At 52.1% G+C, this 13947-nt stretch overlaps 1 protein-coding gene across 3 annotated transcripts in view; it reads left to right on the plus strand.

Annotated features, from left to right (window-relative positions):
• KCNIP3 (potassium voltage-gated channel interacting protein 3) overlaps positions 1–13947 on the plus strand; it is a 94429-nt gene that overhangs the window by 62299 nt on the left and 18183 nt on the right. Inside the window, exon 1 of one of the 3 annotated variants that reach the window (XM_053270176.1) lies at positions 9228–9843. The exons of the other annotated variants lie outside the window; for them this stretch is intronic. Within the exon in view, the coding sequence (XP_053126151.1) occupies positions 9741–9843 (103 nt within the window). The 5' untranslated portion in view covers positions 9228–9740. Of the gene's footprint in view, positions 1–9227; positions 9844–13947 lie in introns of those variants that run through there. 3 annotated transcript variants of the gene reach the window in all.

Below are 13947 nucleotides of genomic sequence, written 5' to 3' on the forward strand. Positions count from 1 at the left end.
TGGCAGAACTGCCCTTCTCTCTTGTATCTCTAAACCTTGGCCAGGAGCTGGGGGCTCCTCCAGGCAGGCTCTGTTGCTGTCTTGCTTTGCTCCTGCTGAGCTGTCTGCTGGGAAGAGCTAGTTTGTGGGACATCTCTGCAGCAGCAGCGGGGCTCGGAGATGGAGGAGGGCCCTCCAGGCAGGCAGCAGTCCATCCCGCTGTTCAGTGCATGAGTTTAATCACCCTCCATTCGTCCTGCAGGAAGGCTTCCATTGTCTGTCACGGCACCAACTCACGCTGTGATCAGAATTTGCCAGCTGGCCAGCTCTTGCTTTCCATACCATTCGCTAGGGATGTGCACGGAACCGCCGTGGGGAGGCTCGGGGTACGCTACCGCCCCATAGGCTTTGCAAAATACGGACACCGGCCAGGGGAAAGCAGCGGGAGGGGTAAGTGCACCCTCCCCCCCACTCTTAAAGAGAGACCCCCGCCACCTTCGAACCGGTGGACCCCTGCCATTCGCTGCTATCCTCCTGTGATCAATACTTTGCCGAAAGTAAGGCTGGCAGCTGGTGCAGCAAACGTCACACCAGGATGACGACTATGAATATGTACGGCTATGATTGTGTATATGCTGCTTTTCGACAAAAGCTCTCAAAGTTCTCAACAAAAGTTGAGAAGAAGCAAAAAGTTCTCAGCAAAAGTTCTCAAAGTGGTTTACGCAGGAAAAAACCAACGAGACGATCCCCTGCCCCCAGAAGGGCTCCCAGTCTAAAAGGAAACACAAAGCTAGACACCAGCAACAACCACTGAAAGGAGGCTGTGCTGGGGCTGGATAGGGCCAGTGGCTCTCCCCCTGCTACCCAGAAGAGAATCACCACTTTGAAAAGGTGCCTCTTTGCTCCCTGGTGAAGAGGTCCTCAGTGGAAGCCTGTGGGAGTATATGGAGAGGAGTAAACTCATGCTTGGAACCCAAGAATTCACTGCTGTGTGGGAAGACCCAGAGGCTAGGTTTGAGGAAGTCTGCTTCCTATGATAGCAAGGTGGGGTGGCGAAGAAAAATGACTCTACTAAGACCATCCATGGCTCTGTCTTTCCATCCTCAGCTCTCTTAAACACTGCTGCCTGCTGCCCTCAGAACCAGGCAGTAGGGCTGGGGTGTATCACCTGTGGCAGGTGGGTGTTGCAGATTGCATGGTGTGGAAGAATGCATTATTTTGACCGTTTTCACCCTGCTCTTCTCTGTGACTGAAAGCCACAGTGCAGAGGATGGTGATGGGTCCTGGGGGTGGCAGCGAAGTCCACCAGTTAGAGTTGCCAACCTGCAGTCTCTGGGTGACTGTTGAGAACAATCCTGGAGGTGTTAATGGCTTGAAATTGTGAAAAATATTGTGTGGGGGGTTGGGGTGGATCTCGTAGGATAGCTTTAACCCAAGTCAGTAACCCTATGGCCAACCTTTGGTTTCAGAAATACTGGCCAGTAGCCCCCCTGGGTGGGGCCGGGTTGGAACCCGGCGAGCCCAGAATGATCTAGGGGGCCTGGGTGGAGCCAGAGAAGAGCATGGCAGGTGGTTTTTATTTATTTATTTATTTATTTATTTATTTATTTATTTATTTATTTGATTGATTTCTATACCGCCCTTCCAAAAATGGCTCAGGGCGGTTTACACAGAGAAATAATAAATAAATAAGATGGCTGCCTGTCTCCAAAGGGCTCACATTCTAAGAACAAAAAACAAGATAGACACCAGCAACAGTCACTGGAGGGGTATTGTGCTGGGGGTGGATAGGGCCAGTTGCTCTCCCCCTGCTAAATAAAGAGAATCACCACGGTAAAAGGTGCCTCTTTGCCCAGTTAGCAGGGGCAGGTTGTGGGCGGAGCTAAGGCAAAACGGTGCGGGTGAGGGTGGAGCCCTCCTCGAATCGATCTGGCTGTTCCTGGACAACGCCAGGTAGAATCGGAATGGTGATGTATGTTCAGACCCTGGTCTTGACTTTCCCAGCCAGTCCAGTAAATGTTTGGTTGCCGCTTGGCTATCCTAGTTCAGTATTCGGGGTGGCTGGGGCAGCTGTCCCTCTGGGCAGCTGGGTTCGGCGATCCTGATCTAAGCCACCCCCATGCCAAGGAGATAACCAAGCCAGGCAATTCCCTTGCCTTGCCTCATTTTTCATTGGAAGAAGCCTCGGCGTCCTATTTTTAGCAGGCTACGGGACTGTGGTGGGCTTCCTTTTGGCTTTGGCCCAAGCCAGAGGGGGAGCGGGGGAGGCAGCCAGACAGGCCGGCCACCCCGAAGGTTTTCAGTTGCCATCCATTAAACTGACTGGCCAGCTCTTTTGCTAATGCACCATGGATTGAAAGAACGCAGGCCCGGAGCGTCTATCCATTTAAACATCTTTAATATTTTACAGGGAGAGAAATGGGGATCAATGTCTCGTTTATAGAGCAGCGTTTATGGGGAAATTGGTCAAGCTTTTTGTTTTCCTCTCCTGCTGCTTCTTGCCCAGCCGAAGTTGGATTCCCAGGAGGGAAGGGAAGGGAGAGAGGAAAGGAATGAGTCGGAAAGGAAAAAACCATCCCACCTGAGAGCGTCTGTAAACCGTGGGAGCACGGAGATTATTGGTGAACCAGGAGAATGTTAAGAGGTAGCCGCTCTTCAGAGTCAAGAGGTTGAGAGAGCAAAAGCCAGCATGGGATGCTCTATCCTCAGTGCCTGGCAGTCTCTGCAGCAGGTAGACCTGGGGAAGACCCCTTCCTGACAGCCCTGAGCTGAATGGGAAGTTGTCGTCCAGCAGCACCTGGGGGCCCCAAACTGGGAAAGGGACAACATGAAGAAGACATCAGAAGAAGATTGACACCTGCCGTACCTCCATGGAGGTCTATCTACATGGTCTTAATTATTTTCACTGGGTGTGTGTAAGGGGTCCCTCCCCCACAGCTTGTCCTGAAAACCATCCGGACTTCGTGTGAAGGACTGCAGCTTGGTCTTTTTAGAAGTGGACCTGGGTACCGGCCCCCTGAAATGCAGGATGCAGATAGGGCATGACCGGTGAATAGCTGTACTGGTGTACAGATCTGGGCACGCATTCCCTGCACACAGACTAGATGCGCATTGAATATAATCATTTGAGGGAGGAGAGCTGATCTTGTGGTAGCAAGCATGAATGGTCCCCTTTGCTAAGCAGGGTCCACCCTGGTTGCATTTGGAGAGGAGACTGCATATGTGAGTACATATGTGAGATTGCCCTTAGGGGATCCTGGGGCCGCTCTGGGAAGAGCACCTGCCTGCTTGCCTACAGAAGGTCCCAGGTTCTCTTCCTGGCATCTCCAGATAGGGCTGAGGGAGACTCCTGAGAGAGGACCTCAGAGAAGCCGCTGCCAGTCTGTGTAGACAATACTGAGCCAGATGGACCAAGGAAGGGTCTGACTCAGTATATGGCAGCTTCCTCTGTTCCTCATGAGAGCAGGAACAATTTTTATAACCATTATTATTGAAAGAGCCTGTTCACACACATGAGAGCCTATGGGAAGCCCTCCCACTCAGCCCGCTCAGATGTGGGTAGCCCATATCCTGGAGCTGAGTTTTTACCAGGAGCTCAGCTGTCCTGCCTCGCTGTGTGTCTGTGTGTTGGTACTTCCTTTTCTCTGCAGCTCCCGGCTGCCCTATTTGTCACTGAGTGCTGCAGACAGAGGGTCCAAGCGGAGGAGAGCAGCCTCTCTGCTGTGAATGCAATGCAATGCATTCTGGGATACCTCCCTCGATCCTTGGAGGACTCCGCTCCCTTTTTCCACAGTGGAGACCACGGCTGCAATAATCATCAGGGTGGTGAGTTTGCAGATCCAGTCGGCTCCTCTGTGGAGCTCAGAGTAGGAATTCTCCCCCCCCCCCGCCCGCCCGCCACACACACACAGACCACCCCCAGATGATTGCGTGAAAGACCTTACTGTATGATTCCATTATCAAGCCTTCAGGGCTATATAACGCCAGCCCTCCTGCGGATGTTGGACTACAGCTCCCATCATTGCTGGCTATTGGCCACTGTGGTTGGGGATGGTGGGAGTTGTATTCCGAGGCCAAAGTTATTTGGTGCAATGACAGCTCAAGTTCCGTAGGTGCAGTCTGCTTCTTCCAATAGAGAAATAAGTAGCCCCTCGTGGCAGTGCAAAGGGAGCAGCGTGTGTGGTCCGATCCAAGAGATTCGCCTCTGCATCTGCTGGCAATGTTGCAAAGGAATCTGGGACACACTTCTTGGTGAGTGCTCTGCAGCCTCTTGGAAGACCAGATGTCCTTGGTGGGCCCTATTGAGCAGGAGAGGGAGGGGGAGGGAGGACAGCCGGTCTTGTGGTAGTGAGTAAGAATTGTCCTCTTTGCTAAGCAAGGTCCACCCTAGTTTGCATTTGGATGGGAGACGACATATGAGTACTGTGAGATATTCCCTTTAGGGGGTGGCACCATAGCTTAGTGGAAGAGCATCTGTAGGCTTGCATGCAGAAGGTTCCAAGTTCCCTCCCTGGCAGCATCTCCAAGGTAGGGCTGAGAGAGATTCCTGCATGTAACCTTGGAGAAGCTGCTACCAGTCTGTGTAGACAATACTGAGCTAGATGGACCACTGGTCTGACTCAGTATATGGCAGCTTCCTATGTTCCTATAAGAGCATATGCAGGCTTGTATGCAGAAGGTCCCAGGTTCATTCCCTGGCAGCATCTCTAGGTGGGGCTGGGAAAGACTCCTGCCTGAAACCTTGGAGAAGCCGCTGCCAGTCGGGGTTGGCAATACTGAGCTAGATGGACCAGTGGTCTGACTCACTAGGCAGCAGCTGCTATGTCTCTATGAATAAGAGATTAATAGAGAACAAGATAATAAAATAATAAACGACTATTATAAAATGTTTGCATTACAGAGAATGTCATTTGTATTTTAAAATTTATTTATGCCTATCAGATGAGAGCTTTTTCAGATTTGGGTTTGGTTTTTTTTGTAAAAATGCACCCCTCCGCCCACTTTTACAGCATAAGATTTAAAGAATCGATCCACTTATTTTGTATGTGAAAATGTCCTATGGAACGACATGATTTCACATTTGGAGAAGAGTTCCTTCTTTCACGAAAGAAAATGATTTCTTTTTAAAACGAGCTGGATTTGGTGGTGGTTCTGCAAGACTACAGAATATGTGATTTCTTCTGTCCTGTTTGCTGAGGTTAGGAACAGGCTGGCATCTCCCTCTCAGTCAGTCAGCACTTAAAATGAATAATTAAAAAACCACTGCATAATAGAAATAGATAAGGGGCATAAACCTTCTGAGCCACAAGACATAAACCGAAGTTCTCTGCTCTCCCTGGTATGAGTTATTGAGTTTTTTACACCTTCCCCGGTGAGCAGGAAAGCCAAGCGGCTTCCATGAGGGAGGCCCCTGACTGGGTGGGCCTGCGGGTGGATCTCAGCCTTCCTCTCTTACGTTGCTTTTCTGCAGACGGGTTGAACACAGCAGTGGGAGCCATGGTGGTGAACCAGCGTGGTGTAGTGGTTAGAGCGCTGGACTAGGACCGGGGAGTCCTGAGTTCAGATCCCCATTCAGCTGTGAGACTTGCTGCGTGACTCTGGGCCAGTCACTTCTCTCTCGGCCTAACCTACTTCACAGGGTTGTGGTGAGCAGAACCTTAAGTACGGAGTACACTGCTCTGGGCTCCTTGGAGGAAGAGCGGGATATAAAATAGCAGTACCAGGGGATAGCAGAATAGAAGAAAAAGAAATAGGAAAAAAATCACCAAATACAAAGATCTACCAATTGAAATTGAAAGGCTGTGGCAGAAAAAGACCAAAATAATCCCAGGGGTAATTGGCGCCCTGGGTGCAGTTCCAAAAGACCTTGAAGAGCACCTCAACACCATCGGGGCCACAGAAATCACCATCAGCCAATTACAAAAAGCAGCTTTACTGGGAACAGCCTATATTCTGTGACGATACCTATAACAATTGACAATAAAATCCAGCCATCCCAGGTCCTTGGGAAGGACTCGATGTCTGGATAAAACAAACCAGTCAACAACACCTGTCTGACTGTGTAAACAACAACAACAAAACAACAACAATTTGCTCTGTGCTTCTGTGTCTTTGAACCCTAATAGTTTTGCAGTCCATAATCAAGAAGTAGGAAACTGAATCAAGAGGTAGAAAACAATCCCCTGCTAACTGAGCAAAGAGGCAACTTTTTAAAAGTGGTGGTTTTCTTTATTTAGCAGGGGGAGAGCAACTGGCCCTATCCACCCCCAGCATAGCATCCCTCCAGTGGCTGTTGCTGGTGGCTGTTTTATGTTTCTTTTTTAGATTGTGTGTGAGCCTTTTGGGATAGGGAGTCATTTATTTGTATGTTTATATCTATGTAAACGGCTTTGGGAACTTATGTTGGAAAGCGGTGTATAAATATCGGTTGCATTCGTACCCATCATTAAAAGGTGGCAAGGTTAAAAAAAAAAAGCAGAATGGGCATATTTGAGGTACTGAATTATTGTGGCTGGATGCGTGTGTGTTGTGAGGAAGATGAGATCAGGTTCTCAGCCCTGCTGGGTCACCCGACCAAATTGGCTTCATCAGGTCTAGTGTCCTGCTTTCCACAGTGGCCAGGCAGACACAGCCCACAAGGAAGGCAGGAAGGCAATAGCCCCACTCCTGGCATTTATTAGGTACACTGCCTCTGAACGTGGAGGCTCTACCTAGCCATCATGACTTATAGCCAGGACCTGACTGGCTAGTGAAGTATGTTTGTCAGTAAACACAATTACTCAGTGGTAGGCATCAATGCAAAGAGGAACAGAGTCCTGCATGGCACACACAGAACAGTCACAGATTCTGCCTGGAAGGCAGCTGAAGCTGGATGTGGGGATGGCCATCAGCTTGGACAGGTTTAGAAATGGGCTTAGACAGATTGGTGGAGGACAGGCAATCCGTGGCTACTAGCCTTGCTAGCTATAGACAGCCTCCAGGCTCGGGGAGCAGCAGCAGGAGAGAGGGCAGGCCTTCATCCCCTGCCTGTGGGCTTCTTCTCACTCAGAGGCATCTTCTGTGGGAAACAGGATGCTGGACCAGATAGGCCTTCTTGGGCCTGATCCGGCAGGGCTGTTTTCAGGCTCTTTTGTTCTTCAGCCTGGCCCGTACCTGCAGCAGGAGGAGGTCATGGAATGGAGGGGACCCCTGAGTGTGCTGCAGATGGGCAGATCTCTTTTGGGGGATGCTCTTCTGTATGACGAGCCCCCTGCCGATAGAAAAGCAGCACAGCACTCAAAGGGTTGGACTGGGATCTTTGTCCTTTGTGTGCTAGCTTTCTGCTTGCGAAGAGGTTCTTGTTTGTCTTCAGAAGTGGTGGTAGCGGTAGGTACAACTCATTCTACTGCCTTTCTGGACCCAGGCCGAGGACCAAACTGAACACGACATGGGCGCTCTGTGTTAGGAACCCGTGACATCTTTTTCCTTTTCAAAGGAAGCCGCAAGGTGCGGATTTGGATCGAGGCTGCAGTCTGGGAGAGAGTTTTTTAAAGTCCTTGCCCCACATCATGGCCCCGATCCAAATTTCTTCTCCAAAGTGATTAGCGGCAGAGGAGGAAACTTATGGGCAGCGTCCGTTTCCGTAGATTTCCCCCTCTGCAGCCCTTGACAGCTTGAGAGTGATTTAGTTTGGGGGCTCGGCGTGGGGCAAGAGGTTACCCCCACCTCTCCCTGGGCCACAGCCTTGACCTGTATCCGCCATGTACAAAATGCAATAGCCCCGAAAGCTCTCTCTGGAAGGAGGACTTGTGGAGCGTGTGCAAGAAGCGGAAAAAAGACTGAGGCTTGCATGGCAGGGCAGGGTGCATTCAACTTTGGATTTAAAGAACCAGCAGCAGAGGTGGGGATGCGGCAGGGGCTGGCGAAGCTCAGTGGCTTGGCCCCCTGGTTCAATCCCTGGCAGCATCTCCACACAGGACTGGGAAAGACCCCTGCCTGGAATCCTGGAAACTAGCCACTGCCGGTCAGAGCAGGCAATACTGAGCGAGGTGGACCAGGGGCTTGACTCAGAATAAGGCAGCTCCATGTGTCCAGAATCCAGGAGGTCAGAGAGGGTGGAGCCCAGAGGAACCAGGTGGGCCAGAGACGGTGGAGACAGGATGCTGCCTGCAGGGTACGAGTGAAAGCGGAATAATCTGCGGTGCCTTGACTTTTCAGACCTTCATGGAGCAGGGCTTTCCTGCTAAAACAGAAAGTATTGGCTGGCTGGCAACCTTGTGCTAATATGGAATAAGCTGACCATGTATGAGGTTCTAAAACCAAAGAAGAAAATCTGGAATGTACAGTGAATGGGAGGGAAGCACCATCCTCCCCTCCCTTCTTTTGGCGCTCACAGAATGGTCAGAATCCTGTCCTCTTGGCCACCGGCAGATTGACAGCCAGGAAACATTCTTGAGTTAAGTTGCTGCACTAGGCTCTGTACAAATTAGGGTTGGTCTGTTTTGTTTTTAATATAAAGAAAAGAGCCTTTCATTTAAAGGAGAGATTGTTTTTATTCTCAAAGGGTTTCTTTTAAAATATAAAGGAAAGTTTTTGTAATATAAAGAAAATATCTCTCCCCTTCAGAAGGGGAGAGATGTCTGCACACGCTTGAAGGCACTCTTGTCCTGAGGAGGACTTTAAAAAAAAAAAAAAAGTAGCTTCTTTTCTGATAGGAAAGACAGTCTGTATTCTCAGGAATATTGTGCCCTTGGGCTGTTTTCAAAAAACAAAAAAGAGAACCCAAAGGTTGCTCTGCTCAGGGGAAGTCACTCTGCACATGGTCAGAGGCACTCATCCCCCGGTGCCAGAGAGTCCCTAAAAAGAAAAAGCAAGAGCCCGCTGGCTTGGTCTCGGTGCCTCAGCCCTCTGCTCCCCAGCGTCGTCGCTGCTCCTGCTCTGCTTCCGTCCCCACATGGAGAGTTTGGAAGCCGGGAAAAGTGACGAGGCAAAAAGGCGAGCCTGGCGCGGGTCTGAGACCTCCCTGGGCGGAGAGAGGCGCTTGTCGTCTTCAGTGATGCCGCCCCTCCGCCCTGCGCCCGCGATCGCTCTGCCCGGGGAGCCCAAGAGGAGAGGAGTTCCGCAGGCGTCTGGATCCCTCCCTCCCTCCCCCCCCTCCTTGGGGAGGGGCTGCTCTTAACCTGCCCGCTGCCCTCGCAGCCAATGGCATTGCAGACGGCGGAGATGGCGGCACCCTGGGCGATGGCGTGCTCTCCGCTCCTCCGCCGCCGGGGCGTTGCAGGGGTGGGGGGTGCCCCTCTGGAGCTCCTCCGGCTGACCCCTGGCGCCGCCGCCGCCTGCCCGGGACCAGGGCTCAGCCCCGCGGGATGCCAGAGGCTTGCCAGCGGTGACGTCTCCTGCCGCCCCTGCTGCGAGGAAGCGGGAGCTGCGCCGGCGGGGAAGTTTCGCCCTCCAACTTCGGAAAGTTTCAGCTGGGCTGCGCCTTCCTTCCCGCTCCAAAGCAGCCCGCAGCAGCCTCTCCTGCCTGGTCGCCGCCGCCGCCGCCGCGCCTCCTCCTGCGCCCCTCCTCGGCCCCGCTGCCAGTGGGCCGTCCCGGGATGGGGCAGAGCTGAAGGACTTGGAAGAAGCGGCGAGGGGGGCGCCGGGCTCTCCTCCTCCGCTGCTGGCCCCCCGGCACCTCCTGCCTCGGCTCCCCCGGGGAGCTGAGCTGGCCCTGGGGGTGCCGCAGGGCGCATGCCCCCCGAGCCGTGCCGCCCGCCGCGGGACCGGCTGCCGGGCATGCCATGGCGATCCAGGGGATGGAGCTGTGCGCCGTGGCGGTGGTCATCCTCCTCTTCATCGCGGTCCTCAAGCAGTTCGGCATCCTGGAGCCCATGTCGATGGAAGGTAACTCGCAGTCGCGCCTTGTTGCCCCTCTCGCTTTGCCCGGCCCCCTCCCCAGCTGCCTGCGCTTCATCCCCTGCCGGATTCTCTGACGCCAGGAAGCCCCTCGCTCACAAGTCTTTTTCTTTCTGGCCCCCCAACTCCCTCCCACTGGACAGAAGGCACCCCCTCGGCCTCACCTAACAGCTCTTTTGTGGTGGTTTCTAAAGACTCTCTTCAGCCCATAAATGCCCCTCCCTCCTTTCCAGCAAGGGGCACAGAGGTGGGCTTGCAATGAGCTCTCTCTCTCTCTCTCTCTCACACACACACACACACATCTGATTCTCACAACCATCCTGTAAGGTAGGCTCGGCTGAGAGTTTCATGCCTGAGTGGGGAATCGAACTCCGGTCTTCCCCGTCCTGATCCAGCCCTCTAACAATTGCACCACACCAGCCGGGCTTCTAAGAAGGTTTGGAGGACGGTGATCTCTCCCCCATCTCTGATTTCCAGAAGGACCTTCAGGTGGGGAAGAGGAAAGTACACCCTCCAGCAGAATCTGGTTTTATCTTCAGCTGCCCTGAGAGTCTGTGGTGGCAGAAGGCCAGGTTTTGCTGGAATAATTCTCCCTCCTTGAAATGCTGGGCTACAAGACCAGATATTTTTATTAGGACCAACCCTGATGCACACGGTGCCCTGCAAGCTGTTGAGTTTAATCACAGATCTCTTCTTCAGGCAGAATCTTCGGGGGGGGGGGGTTGAATTGTTATCAAGGGCAGAGCCCTATCCAGACCCATAGTGGGGACGGGGCTAAGGCAGGCCTAGCTGTTCCCCCTCTCAATATTTTTCTACCTCCACCCCCTAATTTTTTTTTAAAAAACCAAATAATTGTTAAATAACTCAGTGTTGTTTGCACTTAGAGCTGATGGGGGCCAGATAAGCTGACACCCCCCCCCCAATTTTTTGACACGTTCCCAACTTTAAGGCTAGCTCTGGGCCTGGCTCTGTCTGCAGTTAAAGTCTTAAGAGGGCGATGGAAGAAACTCCTCCTCGCAGGGTGGTTAGATTTAGAGCAGAGACCCTTGTGCAGAAAGACTGTGGATTGTTCAGAAACATGCTGGGGTGGAGAAGCCACAGGACCCTCCGGAAGCCCATGCTGTTCTGGACGTCTTGCGGCAGTCTTATCGTGTAGCTGGGGGGTGGGGGGGGGCAGGAGACACTAAAGGCACAGAACGTAAAGCGAAGGCAAGAGGGACTTTCCTTCCTTCTCTGATTATACCAACTTGGAACAGATCTGGCAACTCACCCCAGTCAGAGAGAGATTCACACAACCATGGTGAGGAGAAGTGGGTTGTGTGAATATTGCGATCTTCCACACCCCGCCATCTGGCACTGTATGGTGAAGTGGCTGTTCTGATGCTTCGCCACATCTAGATTTGCCCACGTCACTGCAGACCTGCATCATGTGCTAGTGTGGTTGAAACATGGCGCATGCCAGAACAGGCACATGTCCCCAGTACTGGAGAGGGGGTGTTTAGAGAGTTCTATGTGGTTTCTGGGAGTTTTAGCTGCCCATGGTGCACACCCAAATGTCTTTTGTACCTCTATCATCTCTGGTCAAACAGGTTTAGCAGGACATTTTGTGGAGAACCGGCCCGATCTGTTTAATAGGGCCAACAGTGGGATAAGTGTGCAATAACCGCCTAATCTAACAATAAAATAAAATCTGAAAGCTTCGATCTCTTTTAAAAACTATTCTTCAGCTCTCTGGGGGGAAAAAAACCTGTTTTCTGTCTCCAGTCCCTACCTCTTGAGGATAAAGACCCCCAATCCACTCTGCCTCCATCTCTCTATTTAAAAATGGTGGTGTGAATGAGCCCCTCTGATGCTCAGCTTAGGTGAATTCACTGGTTTTTCAAGTACACATCTCTGTGTGTGTACCAGTACAAGGAGAGCGCTTTCATCTAGCAACCCCTGATATCAATCAATGCTAATATTCTTACTGGGAACTTCTGGGAAATCTTGTGATTCCAGAATCGAGCTTCATATGATCCTTGCAGGATCTTTCAGGCAGTTTGGCCACCCCATTGTATTTCATGCAGGGTCGTGGGCAGATAAGAGCCATCCTGGATTGTATGGAGGTATACGACACCCCACCCCCACCCCCTTTTTCTTTTTTTGCCAGAGAGGAGCTGCATCTCATAGAAAGCTGCCTCCTGGTGAGTCCACCTCACTCAGTATTGTCTTCACAGACTGGCAGCTGCTTCTCCAAGGTTACAGGCAGGAGTTTCTCTGAGCCCGACCTGGAGATGCTGCCAGGGATGGATCCTGGGACCTTCTGCGTGCAAGCCCTGCTGTGGACCAGTGTCAGGACATCCTAAAATGAATGACAGGGGATGCCCACTGAAATGCCCTGGTTCCTTCCAAAGGGCCGTAGGAATGCATGGCATTTCCAAACGGCTGTTGGTCGTTCCTTAAGAGTCTAGATGATCAGATGCATGGTGTCAGCCTCGTGGACTAGGAGCACAGGAAGCTCTGTTCAGACCATCGGTCCATCTAGCTCAGTATTATCTGCTCGGACGGGCAGCGACTTCTCCAAGGTGACAGGCCGGAATCTATCCCAGCCCTACCTGGAGATGCTGCCGGATGAGACTGAACATGGGACCTTCTGCATGCAAGTCCTCCTGTGGACTAGTGTCAGGACATCCTAAAATGAATGACAGGGAATGCCCATTGAATGAAATGCCAACAGCCATTCGGAAATTCCATGCATTCCTAAGGCCATTTGTAAGGAGCCAGTGCATTTCAATGGGCGCTCCCTATCATTCATTTTAGTACATTCCCTAGAGCCTACATGAGCAGATGCGTGGGGTCATCCTAGTGGACTAGGACCCCAGTAAGCTGCCTCCTACTGAGTCAGGCCCTTGGTCCATCTGGCTCAGTATTGCCTGCACTGACTGGCAGCCGCTCTCCAAGGTTTCAGGCTGGAATCTTTCCCAGCCCTACCTGGAGATGCCGCCAGGGAATGAACCTGGGACCTTCCGCATTCAAAGTAGATGATCTTCCGCTGAGCTATAGCCCCGTCCCTTAGCAGGGATATCTTACAGCGCTCACATGTAGTCCCCCATTCAAATGCAAACCAAGGCAAACAGTGCCTAGTTTGTGTAGGCACCCAAGAAAGAATAATAATTCTGATGGCACTTTTGGAGCGTTCAAAGCACTGACCTACCTTAGGTCAAGACTTAGGCCAACATTGTTAATCATCCCTATGTTGCAGAAAGCCGAGCTGAGAGGTGGTGCCATGTGTCAGGCCAAGGTTATATTCACACATTGTTAGTACTGACGGGCTGGGATTCTCTTTTTTTAAATGCCAACTGTGGGGCAGGGGCACAAGCTGGATTGGGACCGTGTCTGGGGCAATGCTGCCTACGTTGCTGTCCATGCTGCAGTCCTGATTCAGATTTGGCATGGGGGGGAAGCTGGTGCTATGGGGACTCCCCCCGCCCTCAGCAAACATGGAGGGTGGGACCCAGATGTGGATTGTGGAGGGGCAAAGAGTTAACTCTCCCCTCCTTCACCCTGGTCCCAATCCATATCCCCCCCGCCCCCACCGTGGTGGTCATTTCTGGAATAAAAGTGAACTCCTCAACGCCAGCAGTGGGTTTGACATAATGGCCTGGTCCACACCATCAGCTGAATTTAGGTTTAAAGTCGGTAACCAACATCTGTGCAATTGTTTGAACCCTTGTTCAGGTGGCTTATGGCCTGAGAAGAATCTGAGAGTCCTGCTCTGGCATGGGTTCGCACAGTCACGCTAATCTCAGTAACCCACATTAAACCTAGAGTCGGGCGACTGTGTCCAGAAAAGGCCGCGGTCTATTTTGGCCCCCAGTTAGTCGGGGGCAATGCGGAAGATTTGCACTGGGGGCTTGCTAGCTCTAAGCCTCTCCACTACCCCAGCTATCCTTGTCAGGCAAGGGGGCAGCCCCACGGCGCGTGTGTGTGTGGGTGGGTGGAGGGGGCTTGGCAGAGGCTTCCCACTGGCGAATCCTCTCTCCCGGGGAATCTCCACAGATATATTTGTTCATGCCGCCTGTATCGGTAACCACCAAGTCATCTTAGCAGCCA

Source organism: Hemicordylus capensis, chromosome 8 (assembly GCF_027244095.1).
Source record: "Hemicordylus capensis ecotype Gifberg chromosome 8, rHemCap1.1.pri, whole genome shotgun sequence".
Taxonomy (NCBI): Eukaryota; Metazoa; Chordata; class Lepidosauria; order Squamata; family Cordylidae; genus Hemicordylus; species Hemicordylus capensis.